The sequence below is a fragment of the Myotis nattereri genome (genome assembly GCF_964212035.1).
Source record: "Myotis nattereri genome assembly, chromosome: 16".
NCBI classification, from domain to species: Eukaryota; Metazoa; Chordata; class Mammalia; order Chiroptera; family Vespertilionidae; genus Myotis; species Myotis nattereri.
This window is the reverse complement of record NC_138091.1, coordinates 46748722-46765149: the sequence shown is the minus strand read 5'-3', so window position 1 is coordinate 46765149 and position 16428 is coordinate 46748722. Positions and strand designations below refer to the sequence as shown.

General features: G+C 53.9%; 1 protein-coding gene across 9 annotated transcripts; it reads left to right on the top strand.

Annotated features, from left to right (window-relative positions):
• The first annotated feature begins 1828 nt into the window (after positions 1–1828).
• Positions 1829–14835, top strand: NFE2L1 (NFE2 like bZIP transcription factor 1). 9 transcript variants are annotated; one of them, XM_081109095.1, is made up of 6 exons: positions 1829–1987; positions 3428–4467; positions 9502–9717; positions 10106–10195; positions 10418–10576; positions 11814–14835. In XM_081109095.1, the coding sequence occupies exons 2-6, from the start codon at positions 3958–3960 to the stop codon at positions 13089–13091; spliced, it is 2253 nt and encodes a 750-aa protein (XP_080965221.1). In that variant the 5' UTR covers positions 1829–1987; positions 3428–3957; the 3' UTR covers positions 13092–14835. The 9 variants fall into 9 exon arrangements, with proteins under 9 accessions (XP_080965221.1, XP_080965224.1, XP_080965222.1 ...); XM_081109098.1 differs by lacking the exon at positions 10106–10195 and having other exon boundaries at positions 9535–9717; positions 11814–14308; XM_081109096.1 differs by lacking the exon at positions 10106–10195 and having other exon boundaries at positions 11814–14308.
• The last annotated feature ends 1593 nt before the right edge of the window (positions 14836–16428 follow it).

Sequence of the window (16428 nt, the reverse complement as noted above, 5' to 3'; positions counted from 1 at the left end):
GGTATTTATTGTCTACTAAGCACCAGGCACTGTTCTAGGTTTTGAAGACTCAACAGTTAATGCTCAAAATTCTAGTCCTCATGGAGTTTATATTGTAGCATTTACGAGAGACACGTAGTAAAAAGAACTAAAACATGTGCTCTTTGTTTTTTTAAAATATATTTTTTATTGATTTCAGAGAGGGAGAGGGAGAGATAGAAACATCAACGATGAGAGAGGTCACTGATTGGCTGCCTCCTGCACTGGGGATCAGCATGTGCCCTGACCAGGAATGCAACTGTGACCTCCTGGTTCATAGGTCAGTGCTCAACCACTGAGCCACGCTGGCCGGCCGGGCTAAACCATGTGCTCTTCGGGTCAGTATTTGAAAGGGGTAACTAACGGAGGATTCCGTGAATGGATGCTGGTGTTTTGGTGGTTTAATGGTAACATGTGGTGAAAGTGCTTGATAATCTGTGAAACACCCCAAATTCGGCCTCCAACTCTCCAAACACGTGATGGCCTCGACGCTCTGATTTGACAGGTTACCGGTGGCTTCCTCCTTAGCTGTACAAGGACCAATAGGTGACTGGGGTCTCCCTGGGAATTAAGAACTGGAGTCGACACCTTCTTGTCCCCCAGCTGGGAACAAGGCAGTTCAGGGATCGCCTCCATGTGGCCTCCCCACCAGCTGCATCAGCGGCCCCGGCTGCGCGCTGGCCATCGGCTCATGGGCTGGAGCCCTGTCCTGTGCACCCACAGGCTGCTGGGCTGAGCCGGGCCCGGGCACGTGCCTCGGCTGCAGGTTTGATCGAGGTGGGGGCAGGTAACGGAGGAGACTGATGGATGTTTCTCTCGCCCGGCTTCCCGCTTCCTCTAAAAACCAGTGAAATCATAACCGTGGGTGCGGATTGAAAGAAGACGTTACCAAGCCCTTTAATAAGCAGGCAGGCGGCCTCAGCACTGGCGGGTGTAACGAGTTCCCCAAGTGATGCTGGAGATAGAAACAAACGTTTGAAAAATCACAAAGATGTTGGCTAGACGAGATCGGAGAACACTAGACACTGAGAAAAGTTCCTGAGAGGCAAGACCAAGCTCCGTGGGAGGCTGGGCGGGGAGAAGAGCGGAGAGAAGGCGGAACTCTTCCGGGAGGTCTCATCCCGACGAACATCGCTCATTACCCCGCATCCCGCACACCGGCAACGCCCCTCCACCGTCGGGGCCACCCTTTCCCAGGGCTGTTCCCGCGATGTGGCCCGAGCCTGGGACGGAGGTGCCACCATCCTAGGCTGGCGAGGGGCGTGCCTCCACGCGAAGCGAAAGCTGGCAAAGCGGTTTCCGCTGCCAGCACCCAAGATGGCGACACCAGCGTCGCCACCACACGGAACACATGCTCTGTACTCCGCTTCGACCCGCCCCTCGGGTCGCACTGGACTTTTGCAAGTCACCGTAGGAACCCTCAGAGGGGGGGTCCCGCGCTTCGGCGGCGACACTGCCTCCCAGTCCCAAGCCCTTCTCCCCCGGCCGAAGAAGGCCCTGGAAGCGCTCAGCCTGCACAGTTCACTCCGCACCCAGCTCGTAATACCCACTGTGGCCGGCGCATGGCCGAGGGGGCCCGCATGCCGGAGGCGAGAGGGCCCTTCGCCCCACTTATTGGAGGGCCCACGCCGTGGGGGCGGGCTTACACGTCCATTGGGCCGTGAATCATGCCCGTCTTGGGAAATGGGGAAAAGGAGGCGGAAGAAACTCAGCCATTGGACCTCCTCTACTGTCAATCAACGTGACATCCGGCGACGGCCACGGTCTCGGCTCGTTGATTGGAGAAACGTGTTGGCCGCGGGGGGCGGGCTTGCCAGGGAGGTGGGAGGAGGAGGCGGGGAGGGAAGCGGAGGCTGGGGAAGCTCTAGGCCGGCCGGCGGCGGCGGCGGCGGCGGCGGCTGCGGCAAGGCGGGGATTCGAGTGGCGGACCTGCTGTGGCAGCCGTGGCGGACGCCGAGCTCAGCAGCGGGTATCCGGCATCTTATTTTCCCTGACGAGAGGCGGGCAGCGTCGCGGGGCCGAGACTTCAGGGCTGAAGGGCGGCGGGGTGGAGCTGCGGGGCAGGAGGCGGGAGCGGGCGGCCGAGCCGGGTGCCTGTGGGGGTCGGGCCCCGGGCCTGGCCGGGAGGGGCCGCGCGCCCGTGGAGCCGGCCCGCTCCCGGGTGGGTGGGGCTGGGGAGGGCCGAGAGCGCGAGAAGGCGTGGTGTGAGGCCGGGGCCCGGGCGCGGGGTGGGGCCACGGCGCGGGGCGCGATGGGGCTTGGCCGCGAGGCGGGGTCCAGGCCGGGAAAGGAGCACTTGTTCGCCGCCGCCCCAGAGGCCGGGGTCGGAGGCGTCGGGAGCGGGCATGGCGACTCGGTGTCCGCCGGACTCGGGTACCCGGGGCAGGTGGGGGCTGGGCTCGCGCCAGAGGCCTCTGGCCTCCCTCGATCTTTAGTTTCTGGAGGCCTTCAGCAGTAACTTGCGTGAGGACAGGAGGGCAGTGCCAGCTGAAACTCTGGGTCGCAGTTGTGTTGACTCGTAGCCAAGCAGGGGGTGTGTGTGGTGCAGGTGTAGGTCCCTCTCCTCCCTTAGGATGGAGTTGGCGGGTGGCTCCCACCGGCGGACAGCGCGGTGCCTTGGTTGACAAGGTTAAGAGCTCAGAAGCAGAGGCCGGAAACCGAAAGCAGACGTACTCCCTCCCCACTTGGCTGTCGGGTGGAGAACTTTGCCACAGCCTCTGTTTGGGCTCAGAAGGTCATGTGAGCGAAAATAAAACCTGCCTATGCAAATTACCGGCCGAATCATCCTGGCTCCCCTCGCCTTCCCGCCCCCCCCCACCCCCCATTTTTATATTTTTAAATGTGAGATGGGAAAGGGAAATCAGATTTCAAAGTTGAGAAAATAAAAGGCATCGTCCTCTTCTGGGACGTGGTGGCCTGGCCGCGTCCCTCGTGTCCTTTCACACTCTCATCCGTGAGCGGTCGCCCCTCCCCGTGGGAAGTGGGGAGGGACAAGGATTGCGGGCAGTCTTCTCCGGAGAGATGGGCAGCCGCGTTCCTTGGCGATGGGCAGTGGGCCTGTGCTGAAGTAGAAGCTGGGCGGTGTGTGTCTGGGCTGGAGGGGAGGGTTGGTGAGTCAGACAACAGGTAAAGTATTCTGGATGCTCTGGGCATGGTCTGCTTCTTCATAACAAGCTATGGTTTAGGGCCTGGAGCGTTTCATCTGCAGAAACAGGGATCCTTTGATCCTTTGTGAGCAATACTTCCTTTCATAGTTGTGTCTATAAAAGGTTTTTGTTCGGGGCGTATAATGACCGACTTATTTTTCCTCTTGTAAAAGTGGCCTTTTAATGTGTTTCCTACCTTCTGCCTTGATCCTGGTGTGAAAATTATGGCATCTTACCCTGTTGCTCTGTGATTCCCATTTCAGGTTTCTCTGGAAACCCTCCTGGTAAGAGTGGAGGAGGTGGGACGCTCTGACCCCAAGACAAAAGGCCTGTAGCTCCAGCCAAAGAAAATAAACCTTAGGAAGAAAAACACACACCAAAAAACCCCACAAAAAACAACACCACCCCCATCAGCTGTTCCCGAGAACAGCCTGCAGTGGAATCGACAGAGAGGACGACCGATGGGAGTGAGGAAGTGACTGTATGTGGACTGTGGCGGCAGTAAGTCACGTGGACCCTGAGGGCCTGGCCTGGGTTAGGAGCTGTGCGCTCTCAGAGGTGAGGTGTCCAGAAGGGAAAAGTGAATGTGGTCTGGAGTGTGGCCTTGGCTCTACGGGCTGTGCTTTCCTCTGAGGCCGTCAGGGAGCTCAGCCCCTGTGTTGTGCCAGGGTGGGGTGGGGGCTTGGCGTTGAGTGGGGGGTGACTGGCTGGCTGGAGCAGCAGAGCAGTGGCCTTGATTTGTCCTTTGGAAGATTTAAAAACCAAAACACACAAACGTTGTGGTCCTTCAGCAATGCTTTCTCTGAAGAAATACTTAACGGAAGGACTCCTCCAGTTCACCATTCTGCTGAGTTTGATTGGGGTGCGGGTGGACGTGGATACTTACCTGACCTCACAGCTCCCCCCACTCCGGGAGATCATCCTGGGGCCCAGTTCTGCCTACACTCAGACCCAGTTCCACAACCTGAGGAATACCTTGGATGGCTATGGTATCCACCCCAAGAGCATAGACCTGGACAATTACTTCACTGCCCGGCGGCTCCTCAGTCAGGTGAGGGCCCTGGACAGGTTCCAGGTGCCCACCACTGAGGTGAACGCCTGGCTGGTCCACCGGGACCCGGAGGGGTCTGTCTCCGGCAGCCAGCCCAGCTCGGGCCTTGCCCTCGAGAGTTCCAGCGGCCTCCAGGATGTGACAGGCCCAGACACCGGGGTGCGAGAAAGCGAAACGGAGCAGGGATTCAGTGAAGATCTGGAGGATTTGGGGGCTGTAGCCCCTCCAGTCAGTGGAGACTTAACCAAAGAGGTTAGTGGCCACATGGGGGGGGGGGGGGTGGAGGGGTTGGGTTGGGGGTGGGGATTGGCTGGTCCTGGAGGACTGTGGTGTATGGTACTAACTCCTGTAAAGAACCAGAGGTTGGGCTGGGGGTGGGGGGATGTCTCAGGCATTGTTCTTGAATAGGAATGAGCTGAATTGTCTGACTAGGATTGGGGCCTGGGAGCAGCATTTCCTGTGTTGAACCATTGACCCACCTCTAAATGTACTGTCAGGGCAGTGGGAGGTTCCTAGAACATGCCAGTGTGTTTACTGCTTGGATTTCAACATGACTCCTGGAGGCCCCGGGATGGGGGAGGGAGTCATGTTGTGATGGGCTTTGATGCCGTGTATATCTGTTGCTAAGACACAAATATTTTGTGGACTCTTGCCTTGTACCTCCCCCCACATCAAAACACACGTATATATCCTGAAGTTCTACTCCCTTGTGGTCAGTCCTGTTGTTGTTTTAAGGTCCTGATAAGTCCGCTGTCCTGGGCCTGAGCCAAGGGGTAGATTTAGATAGTTATTCTCGGTCCAGTGAGGACCAAGGCTCCCTCTTTGCTAAAGGCCCACTGTAGGGAGTAGGAAGGTGAGGCTGGGAGCAGAAGAGGAAATGCATTCTGTTGCCCGAGTCCGCTAGCTTTGAGCTGTCAGATCTTTAGCTCCTGACATGTGGCTGACATACTGTTCTGGGCAGAAAGTGATGTCATTGATTTTAATAACGTGAATGGCTACAACTGCCCGTGTCCCACCAACATGATGATAAGATGGTTTTGAGCTCTATGTTTGGCCCTGGCTTGCCACTCAACCCCAAGGAGTTTGAGAAAAAAGGCCCACTGCAGTCTTCCGGCCGTTAAGAAAAGAAGACTGGATTGCACTAGGCTGGGTTTTCCAGACCTGAGTGTTCGTGGTGGTGCTGGGTGGGGAGAGGGGATGTAAAAAGTGTTACAGATACTGAACTTGGCTCTTTCTGCCCACTAGTCAGACCAGGTTTTTTCTTCTGTCCTGCACTTGAGCCTGTTCCTGAGCTCAGTTCTCTGAATGTTACTGACTCAAAGCGTGTGGCTTCCTCTGGGCCCGAGGTCCTAAACTGGGGGTGATTTTGCTCCCCAGGGGACATGTGACAATGTCTAGAGACACTTGGTTGTCACAACTAGAGGTGCTATTGACATCTAGTGGGGAGAGTTCAGGGATGCTGCTAAACTTCCTAAAAAACAGAACCGTCTCCCAAATGACAGACCGATCTGGCCCCAAATGTCAGTAGTGCCCGGTTGCTTTGCTGTTCAGCTGGCTCATGCTGGAGCTACTTTGAAAGAGATTAGAATTATCTGAGCATGCGAGACATGAGCATTCCTTACCTTTCAGTGCATTTTCTGTTCATCTTCACCCGAGGATATTTTTCCATTGATTTGTAGAGAGTGGAAGGGAGGGCAAGAGACAGAGAGAAACAAACATCCATGTGAGAGAGACACATCGATTGGTTACCTCCTGCATGTGCCCTGACCAGGGCCGGGGTCGAGCCTGCAACCAAGGTATGTGCCCTGGACCGGAATCAAACCCGGGATACTTCAGTCCGAGGGCCGACATTCTGTCCACTGAACCACACTGGCTAGGGTTTTCAGTGCATTTAAAAAAAATCTTTATTGTTTAAAGTCTTACGTATGTCGTCCCCTTATTTGCCCCATTGCCCCCTCCTAGCTTACCCTCCCCTCCCGCATTGCATTTTTTCTTAGATTCTTACAGCGCCTTTGGGAACTTGAACCTCTATTCTTCTTTCTCTGTCCATGTACTTCAGATGGACTCGCCTTGGCACAGTGGTCTGAAGACGTATGCCTCCCAGCCTAGTCTTCCTCCTGCCCCAGTGTAGCTCCCCCAGGGAATGGGTGTAACTGGGCTTGCTCTTGGGAACCCTGCAGGGGGAGCTCCATTCCTATTCCTGCTGGGCGCTCTCCTGGGATGGGATGTTTTGGATGTAATGTGGCTGGCTTGGAGTGGAATGGGTGGGACTTTGACCCTGCTTTCCTCCATTTCTTGGCCTTCATGAAGGTTATGTTTTCTGTGACACTCGGCCTTCGCTACTCCCTTTGGGGGCTGGCGGTGGGTCAGCATTAGGGGCCCAGGCTGGGTATGGGGGAAGGGAGGATTATTATGTGTCTAGAACAACATTTCCTCAGCAACTCAGGGATAAAAATACCCAGGTCTAGAGCATGTGACAGGCCTTGCTGGAGCTGGTATTATCCCTGGGTGGCAGTGCTCCCTGCTGCCAGGCCTGTTCGATGGACAGCCATAGCCCAGGCCCTCGTCAGGGATAGGATTCCCCTCGAGGTTGGCAGTCTGCCTAGGGCGAGGGTGGCCTGTGTACGGCTCTCCCCAGGCAAGGAGCAGTCTGTGACCAAGGGGAGCACACTGTCCCTGACCTGACTTTCGGCTCAAGGGGAGCAGCAGTGAGGGTCGGGGTCAGAATTGTGATGCTGATTCTGTCGGGTTTCTTTCCTTCTTCAGAGATGTGGGCAGGGTCAGCAGAGAATACGCTTGAGCAAAGCGAGGGACATGCTTGTGGCCCCAGCACTGGGCGGTGCAGAACACTCGTCTCCTTCAGTGCTGGCCTTCAGGCTCGTGGCTCCCACCTCTTGGTAGGCCTGGCCAGCACTGTGACATGGCTGCACACGGGCAAATGGCACTTTCCCTTCCTCTCATCTGACCTGTTGTAGAGTGACAAAGCCCCTGGCTCACATCGGATCTGGACACACTGGTTCCTGCCCAGCCTGGCTTGTCATCCTTGGGCTTGAGGACAACTGGCGGCAGTCCTCCTGAGGAACGGGAAAACTTCCATTTCCAGGGAAGAACTTAAATTCCCGCAGTAGCTTCAGGAGGAGTGTCTGCCCAGTCCTCAGTGGGCTGGGTAAGCTGGATGCGACTGGAAGGAGTGGCCCCCCTTCCCCCGGGCTCTCACTGCCCCACCCGCACTGGCTTTCTGGGCTGGGTGGGGCTGCCCGCCCCTGGGTGCGTCTCCTTGAGGAGAGGAGGCGGCCGAGGGATGGGCTGGTTCCTTGCGGCAGCTTCTCCAGCTGCCCTGGTGCAGAGATTGGCTCTGGGCTGCAGCTAGGTAACAGGCGGTGGGAGGGGATTGGCTCTTTCCGCATCTCCAGCGGAGACTTGGGGGAGGAGATTGGCTCTCGTCGCAGCCTAGGTAACGACAGTGGGAGGGGATTGGCTCTTTCCGCAGCCCAGCTGCTGACCTGGGGGAGGGGATTGGCTCTCCGCAGCCTCAGCAGTGACCTGCGGGGTGGGAGGGGGAGGGGATTGGCTCCTTGCTGCAGCCTAGGTAACAAGTTTGGGGGGCGTGGGGATGGGAAGAGAGGGAGGAGTGGGAGGATAGGCCTAGGAGGAAGCTTGCTTTCCTCTGCAGCTTGAGCACGGAGCATGGGGTGGGAGTCCCATCTCACTGCAGCCTCTGCGGTGAGCTCAGGGTGGGGGCTGCTGGGCGCCTGAGTGGAACTGGGGTTGTGAGGTGGGAGGGGGCTGCTCAAGGATGGAGGAAGAGGGCTGGGCTGGGCCGCCCAGGCAGCTGTACGGGCGGGGCACCTCCTCAGGCCCCTCCGAGCTAGCACGGGGCCACCCTTCCAGCCTGGTGTGCTCCCTGCCAGCCAAGAGCTCCTTGCAGCCCCCTGTCCGGCTTCCCGGCACCGGCTGCCCTGGGGCTCATCTCGCAGACCATGACCCGCCTGGACCGCAGCTCTCACAGTGGTGGGGGCCCTGCCAAAGGGAGCAGGCCCCTTAACTCTTTGCTGGCTGGTCAACGGGTGGCCCAGCCCCACTCTGCTCCTGGGTCCAGGGCTTCTGTTCAGGTTGGTGTATGCGGGGAGACCAAAAGGAGAGGTACACCTGGTGGGAGGTCTTAGGATCAAGGAGGGTTATAGTGGGAAAGGATACCTGATAAGGGCTGGGGCGGTGGGTCTAATCTAAGGATATTGCTTTCTGAAAAGGGCCGGCTTAACCTGAATGGGAGCCAACAGTAGGGTTTCTTTAGCTACAGGAGGTGTCATGTGTAGAAAAGCTCCAATAGCTATTTACTGGGGTTCTGTGCTGGTGGCAGTGGGGGGTCGCAGTTGGTGCAGGAGCCACCAGGGTAGAGCAGGAGGGGGTGTTTTGGTACCTGAGGCAGCAGCTGTGGCCAAGTGGTGATGGAGGCTATGTCCTTGAGTGGGTTGACTGATGGGGAGTCAGTGAGTCCTGGGGTGTGGTAAGGGCGTGAGAGCTCTGGTGTGAGGGGGCACTATGGGGCTGGCCTTGGCAGGGGTGGGGTGCCCAGTGAGGATCAGCTGACTGCTTGAAGCTCTCCTGGGAGCGGCGGCTTGTTAGGATCAGCTGGAGAGTGAGGATTCAGGCAGGGATGGATCTTGAGGTGAGCCTGGGCTTTAAGAGTTGTGGGTGTTCAGCCTTACTCCTGCCTCAGCCAGGGAAGGGGGAATGGCTGGTGACAGCCTGTCATTGTCATTGGTTTCATCAGGTGGTTGCAAATGCAGGAATTTTCCTCTCCAGCCCAGCCCACCCCTTTATGCAAATGAAATGGTACCATAGGCTGATGCAAGCCTGGCCACCATCGAAGCAATTCTGCATGACAGTTTGCCCTTGCTTGCTGTGGCCAGCTTCCTACAAACCCTGTTTTAAGGGATTCCCATTCCCCAAATGAGAAATGCCTCTTAACTTCCACCTTCCTTCTTGCATAGCAATGAGGTGCCCTGCCTTTCAGCTGGGGTGTTTCTGGTGCGGATACTAAGCCCCCAGACTGGTATGGTGATGGGTATGCTATTGGTTTTTGCTAGGTTTTGGGTTTTTTGGAGGCTGGTGTCTGGAAATGGATGGATGAAGCCTTGCTGATGCAGAGTGCGGGGCGGGGGGTAGAGGCTGGGAGCTGTAGGCCTGGGAGGGAATAATCGGAGCGATGTTAGGAAGGACCTCTTGAGAGGCAGGAAGGGGCCCCTAGATCCAGAGCTAAAGTCATGGTGATCTGTCTTTCAGGACATAGATCTGATTGACATACTTTGGCGACAGGATATTGACCTGGGGGCTGGGCGTGAGATTTTTGACTATAGTCATCGTCAGAAAGAACAAGATGTGGATAAGGAACCACAAGATGGAGTGGAGCAGGAGGACACCTGGCCAGGAGAAGGAGAAGAAGTTCTGGCACGAAACCTGCTAGTGGATGGAGAAACTGGGGAGAGCTTCCCTGCCCAGGTACTCCCACCTCTGCTCACTCCAGGAAACTTATCTTTAGAGAAGGCAGTTGTGTCTTGTGGGACGGACCTGAGTGTATACTTTGGGTTGGGGTCTCACAGTGAGTGGGCTGAGAAAAGAGTGGGTGAACAGAACAGAAGTAGAGGGGCCAGGCTCTGGTAACAAACAGCACAGAGGCGGCACAGCACCTAGCAGATTCCTACTTGCATCAGGACTCGTACCTTCCCTGCTCTCCCCTGGAGCTTGGGACTTACGGTCTGTCATTAGCCCGGAAACAGAGGGAGTGTGTGGGCCTACAACCACGCAGGTCTTCCTTCAGTGTCCCTTGGGGAAGCCTGCAGGCAGCCAAAGCCCAGGTCAGTCAGACTTACAGTTGCTGTTGCCACAGGTGCCTGGTGGGGAGAACCAGACAGCCCTGTCCTTGGAATTGTGCCTTAGGCTGCTGGAGTCCACCTGCCCCTTTGGGGAGAATGCTGAGGTGAGCAGGACTTCAGGGAGAGCCCACCAAGTCAGCAGGGTAGCCTGCACACAATGTTCCTACGGGGCGGCCTGAGAGGCCAACTCTTGGTGCTGGCCTTGTCCTGGCTGCTGGGGGTGAAATCAGAGGAAGGAACAGAACCTCAGAAGGTAGTCTCTGGGAGGAAAGCAGAAGGCTGGTCTTTCCTTTTTTCTTTGGTGAAGTCTCTGTGTTTTGCCCTAGTTTCCAGCAGACATTTCCAGCTTAACCGAAGCAGTGCCTAGTGAGAGTGAGCCCCCAGGTCTTCAGAACAACCTCTTGTCTCCTCTCCTGACGGGGACAGAGTCACCATTTGATTTGGAACAGCAGTGGCAAGATCTCATGTCCATCATGGAAATGCAGGTAGGACTATCAGAGCACAAACTCATGGGACCTTGTGTGGGGTATCTTAGCACTTACTTGCTTTTCCCTTCTCTGGGAAGAGAAAGAGTAACGTATCTGTCTGATTCATAGGAAAGTGAGAGCACTGAGAGGTAACTGTCTAGGTATCTCCTTGGGGAGCTACGGGGTCAAGTCAGGAGTGGGGTTTGGGATAAAACCCCAGGGCTTGAGCCTTTTAGAGTGGGCCTGCTTCCTAGGTATGCCTCCTTTTTTTCCTTCAAGCAGATAATCACTTGGCTGGGTGTTCCCTAGGTTTATCATTAAGCTGACGTTCATGTAATGCTTTACAGCCACCGTTATTTCACTTGGCACAGTTATCTAGTCAGCCCTTTATTATTTTTTAAAAAAATATATTTTATTGATTTTTTACAGAGAGGAAGGGAGAGAGATAGAGAGTTAGAAACATTGATGAGAGAGAAACATCCATCAGCTGCCTCCTGCACATCTACTGGGGATGTGCCCACAACCAAGGTACATGCCCTTGACTGGAATCGAATCTGGGACCCTTCAGTCCGCAGGCGGACGCTCTATCCACTGAGCCAAACCGGTTTCGGCTACTATTTATTTTTAAAATATATTTTTATTGATTTCAGATAGGAAGGGAAAGTGAGAAACATCAATGATGAGATAATCATTGATCAGCTGCCTCCTACTGGGGATCGAGCCCGCAACCGGGCATGTGCCCTTGACTGGAATTGAATCCAGGATCCTCAGTCCGCAGGCCAAGGCTCTATCCACTGAGCCAAACCAGCTTAGGGCAGCCCTTTATTATTTTAAAGGTGAGGACATGGAAGCTCAGATAGGTTACGTGATATACCCATGGTCACATGGAAGTGGTACAGCTAAGTTTTCTCATTCCAAGGCTTGGTCTTTTTTTTACTATGCTGATTTTGCAATGAAGCAGTAGTCAGTGTTAGGTGTTTGCTTACTCTCTCTTCAAGATGGGGGAGTCTGGCCAAACAGGAGTTGGTCAGTCCTGCATTGGAGTGGAGTCCGTATGAAGGAACCCATCTCTGCCAGGCCTGGTGGACCTACTGGGCCAGGAGCTGATGCCGCAGGCTCTGACTTCCAGTTTCTTGTTTTCATACCCATGCGGTTGTGCCTGTGTTGGGTGTCTGCTCATACAAGCCTTCAGCTTCAGCTTCACCTGGGGGGGAGTCTGCTCTGAGTAAAAGGTGACACTCTTCTTCCCTTTCAGGCCATGGAAGTGAACACATCAACAAATGAGATCCTGTACAATAACCCTCCTGGAGACCCGCTGAGCACCAACTATAGCCTTGCCCCCAACACTCCCATTAATCAGAATGTCAGCCTGCATCAGGCGTCCCTGGGGGGCTGCAGCCAGGACTTCTCCCTTTTCAGCCCTGAGGTGGAGAGCCTGCCTGTGGCCAGCAGCTCCACACTGCTCCCACTGGTCCCCAGCAATTCCACCAGCCTCAACTCCACCTTTGGCTCCACCAACCTGTCAGGCCTCTTCTTTCCACCCCAGCTCAATGGCACAGCCAATGACACAGCAGGCCCCGAGCTGCCTGACCCACTGGGGGGTCTGTTGGATGAAGCCATGCTAGATGAGATCAGCCTGATGGACCTGGCCATTGAAGAAGGCTTTAACTCTGTGCAGGCCTCCCAGCTTAAAGAGGAATTTGACTCTGACTCAGGCCTCTCCTTGGACTCTAGCCATAGCCCTTCCTCCCTGAGCAGCTCTGAAGGCAGCTCCTCCTCCTCCTCCTCCTCCTCTTCTTCCTCTGCTTCTTCCTCAGCCTCTTCCTCCTTTTCTGAGGAAGGTGCTGTTGGCTACAGCTCTGACTCTGAAACCCTGGATCTAGAAGAGGTGGAGGGCGCTGTGGGCTACCAGCCCGAATATTCCAAGTTCTGCCGCATGAGCTACCAGGATCCGTCTCAGCTCTCTTGCCTGCCCTACTTGGAGCATGTGGGCCACAACCACACGTACAACATGGCACCCAGTGCCCTTGACTCTGACAAGCAGATGAGCCGGGACGAACATCGAGCCCGAGCCATGAAGATCCCCTTCACCAATGACAAAATCATCAACTTGCCTGTGGAGGAATTCAACGAGCTGCTGTCCAAATACCAGCTCAGCGAAGCCCAGCTAAGCCTCATCCGGGATATCCGGCGCCGGGGCAAGAACAAGATGGCAGCGCAGAACTGCCGGAAGCGCAAGCTGGACACCATCCTGAACCTGAAGCGGGATGTGGAGGACCTGCAGCGTGATAAAGCCCGACTGCTGCGGGAGAAGGTAGAGTTCCTCCGGTCCCTGCGGCAAATGAAGCAGAAGGTTCAGAGCCTGTATCAGGAGGTGTTTGGGCGGCTGCGAGATGAGAATGGGCAACCCTACTCTCCCAGTCAGTATGCTCTCCAGTACGCTGGGGATGGTAGTGTCCTCCTCATTCCCCGCACCCTGGCTGACCAGCAGGCCCGGCGGCAGGAGAGGAAGCCAAAGGACCGGAGAAAGTGAGCCTGGGGAGGAAGGGGGGTTGACACTCACCAAGATTGAAACTGGAGAAGGGCTGGGCCTGGACCTGGACCTGCAGTGGGGGACTTGAATGCCTTGTTATCCAATAGCTCTCGGATGGGATGACTGGGTCAGTGGACAGGAAGAGGCGGGCATAGGCACTGTCTGGCTCAGCTTCCCCCACTGGGGAATGTCCAAGTTGCCAGACTGTCTGGGTGGACAGGGTCTTCACCCATCCCCCTTTCCTTTGAGGGAAGGGGTGGGGTGGTGATGGCATTGATGGAGGCCGACAAAGGGGAAGGAAGGGACTTGTGAGAGGAGAGAAAAGTAGTAGAAAGTCTCATTCCAGGAAGAAATGAAGGAAAGAAAAACCAAAAAAAAAAAAAAAAAAAGAAAAATCAAAATCAAAGCTGGAAGAAAAAACTGCAGGTTAAGATTGAATCTGGCCAGGATTCCAGGCAGCAGGTTTTAGGTGGGACTAGGTCATTGGTGTGAGTAAACCCCACTTCACTCCAGGGGAGGGGTGGACACAGACCAGGTGAGTTCTGGGAAGGGCTTTGTGAACTCTTTCTGCTCCCACACTTTGATATTCATGAAGGGGAGCTCTTAGATAACTCCTTGAACGTTTCAACAAGGGGAGCTACCAGGACCCGACACCTGTTTAGAGGGTTAGGATTAAAGGATACTGAACAGGAAAGGGTCGCAAGGCCCCGTGTTGCAGCAGCCCCAACACCAAGCATGCCACTCACTGTCCCGCCACTCCATCTCCCTGGTGCCCAGTCACCCCTGAGCTGAGGTTCCCATGACTTCATTAGAGCCTGCATGCAAATGCTGTTCTCTTCCCTGCCCCTCACCAGCTGCCCAGGGCTCTTCTGTAGCTGGGTGCTGGCAGTGCCCCCAGTGATGGGCCTAAAGCCTTCTGGGGGCTGCTCTGAGGCAGGGGGAGGATGTGGAAAAGCCAGGTAGTATTCAGCACAACACTGGGGAGTGACCCCTCAGACCTCCCACCAACAACTGGGCTTGTCACTGGAAAAAGCCAAAACAAAACCCAGCAACAAAATACTAGTCCTCTTAGAGTTTCTTGCGCTTTGATTTTTTTTAGGGCTTGAGCCCTGTTTCACTTATAGGGTCTAGGATGCTTGTGTTGAGTAAAAAGGAGATACCCCAATATTCAAAGCTGCTAAATGTTCTCTTTGCCATAAAGACTCCGTGTAACTGTGTGAACATTTGGGATTTTTCTCCTCCGTCCTGAGGTCTCTGTCTGCTTTCTTCTTTGAGTTTCTTCCTAGGAGGATTAGAAGTGCATGAATGGAGGTTTACAGCATCTTCCCCTGCCCCAGGCTCTTGGCCATAGGCAACTTCTCAGCACCCTGAGCTCAGCAAGGGCTCCTGGAGGACTGCCTGGGGGAAGCGGAGAGGGGAGTGCCAAGGTGGCCATATGGTTCCAGGACCAGTGTCTTTATTTTTAACTGTGTGCTACTGCTGCCCCTCCCTCTCCTTGTCTGGTTCTGGGGTACAATCTGGACTAGCAGGAGTTGAATGGGGGAAATGCTGGTTCTCCCCACTTTGGTGGAGGGGTAACACATTAATTGAGCAGTAAGGATAGAAGGCATGAGCCTGGGAGTGCTTTTATAAATTATTTTCCTTGTAGATTTTATTTTTAATTTATCTGTGACCTGCCAGGGAAGGGAGAGGAGAGGTTGTGAGCACATGACAAAATAAAATAAAATGGATGATTCATTCTCAAGTGCAATTTTTCCCTACCTTGAATTTAAACAGTAAATAGGAGGGCTGGCCATTGTGTGGCTAGGGCAGAGCTTACCTGGGAACACCAATTTAGGGAACACCTAAATTACTTGACAGTAAGTAATTTAGAAAAGACAATAGTCTTAAATACTGTATTAATAACCTTTCCAAGCAGGTGTTAGGTACCTGTTCACAAGGTATACCAGCTGAATCCCCTCAGAGGAAGGATTCAGAATCCTTTTGGCTTTTCTCAAAGGGCATGCCAAGTGTTTCAGTGTAAAATAGCATGGCCACAGAACGAGAGAAGCAGGAAGCCAGACCCCAGGTTTTGAGGCATCGAAAAGCCCCAGCCAAGGTAACTGAAATGTGACACACACACCTCTGCCTTAATAACAAGCCTTGGAAGTGCTGAATGCTGCAAGATACTGGGTGGATGCTGGAACTGCCATATGCCCATCTTGAGGTAGGTGCCAAATGCCCAAGTAATGAATACTCAGTGGCAGTCTGAGATTACTGGACAAGATTTACACACTTGGTCTTGGCCAAAAGGCTGAGAAGCAGTTCAGGACAAGGTTTATGACCAGAAGCCATGATCCTAGTAACAACCTGTGATCTCTAATTTCCCTGCACCACTGTGTGACCTGGCTCAGCCTAGTCCTTCAGTGATGCTGCTAGTTTAGCCTAAGGGATGGAATAGAATTCCAGGAATAATACTGATTTCTTAAACTTAATTCAATTTACAATGGCTTTCCCCTTACCTCTAGTTGAAAAGGATTGGTCATACTAACAAGAGCTCTTCCTGCATTAGGAATTAAGCAATATTTGTCAGATAAAACCAAGATTCTTAAAGTGAAAAACAAAAATAGTCTAAAAATTAAGTTTAAAAAATTCACTGCTAATAAAAAAATACAAATTGTTATGTAGAAGAATAAATTGACAAGTAAAATTCATAAAGTAATATTTTTGTATTCCTTCTAGAAACAAATACATATTTTGGTTTAACAGTATTAGGTTATAACTTTTATCTTGTTTTGCAACTTCTTTTTTAGCTTGAGATGTAAAAGGTTTTAAGTGAAACATTCCTCTCACCCCCTTTACTAGTGTTGCCTCTATTCTGAGAAAGTATTTTTGTCACCCCCTTTCCCCACGTCCCCGTATGGAGAGATCGACAGTTGTATCTGGGATCACGCTGATTAGATGGGGCTTCCGTCCAAGTTGGTCAGCACTGCTGTGGGGCTGACCTCTTTTGCTGCTGGCTGGTGGAGTGGGTGTTCCAGCTTCAAGGTTTTTTCTGCCAGGAAGATAGGACTCACTCAAGTAAGGCTTGTGAAAAGACAGGAAGTGAGCCGAGATTCTAGGGTTGGCAAAGAGATATGAGCAGGCCTCAATCCTTAACTAAAGACCAAATTTCAGCATGGCCTGCTTGGGCAGGGGTAGAAGACTTGCTTTGTCTTGACTTCAACACTCCTAAGCTTCATTCAAACCAATTTCCCATACATCATCATTCATGTGAGATGGAAACAGACTGTTTCAATACCTGCCCTGCAGATCTCACCAATGAAGCAGGGGCTATTCCAGTATCATTAAAAATAGA

What these genes read in the sequence shown, in the direction of transcription:
- NFE2L1 (XM_081109095.1), top strand. Translation starts at nt 3,958, where the DNA reads ATGCTTTCTCTGAAGAAATACTTAACGGAAGGACTCCTCCAGTTCACC. An exon ending in GGGAGAGCTTCCCTGCCCAG is followed by an intron (nt 9,718 to 10,105) that starts GTACTCCCACCT and finishes CTGTTGCCACAG; the next exon opens with GTGCCTGGTGGGGAGAACCA. An exon ending in TGTCCATCATGGAAATGCAG is followed by an intron (nt 10,577 to 11,813) that starts GTAGGACTATCA and finishes CTTCCCTTTCAG; the next exon opens with GCCATGGAAGTGAACACATC.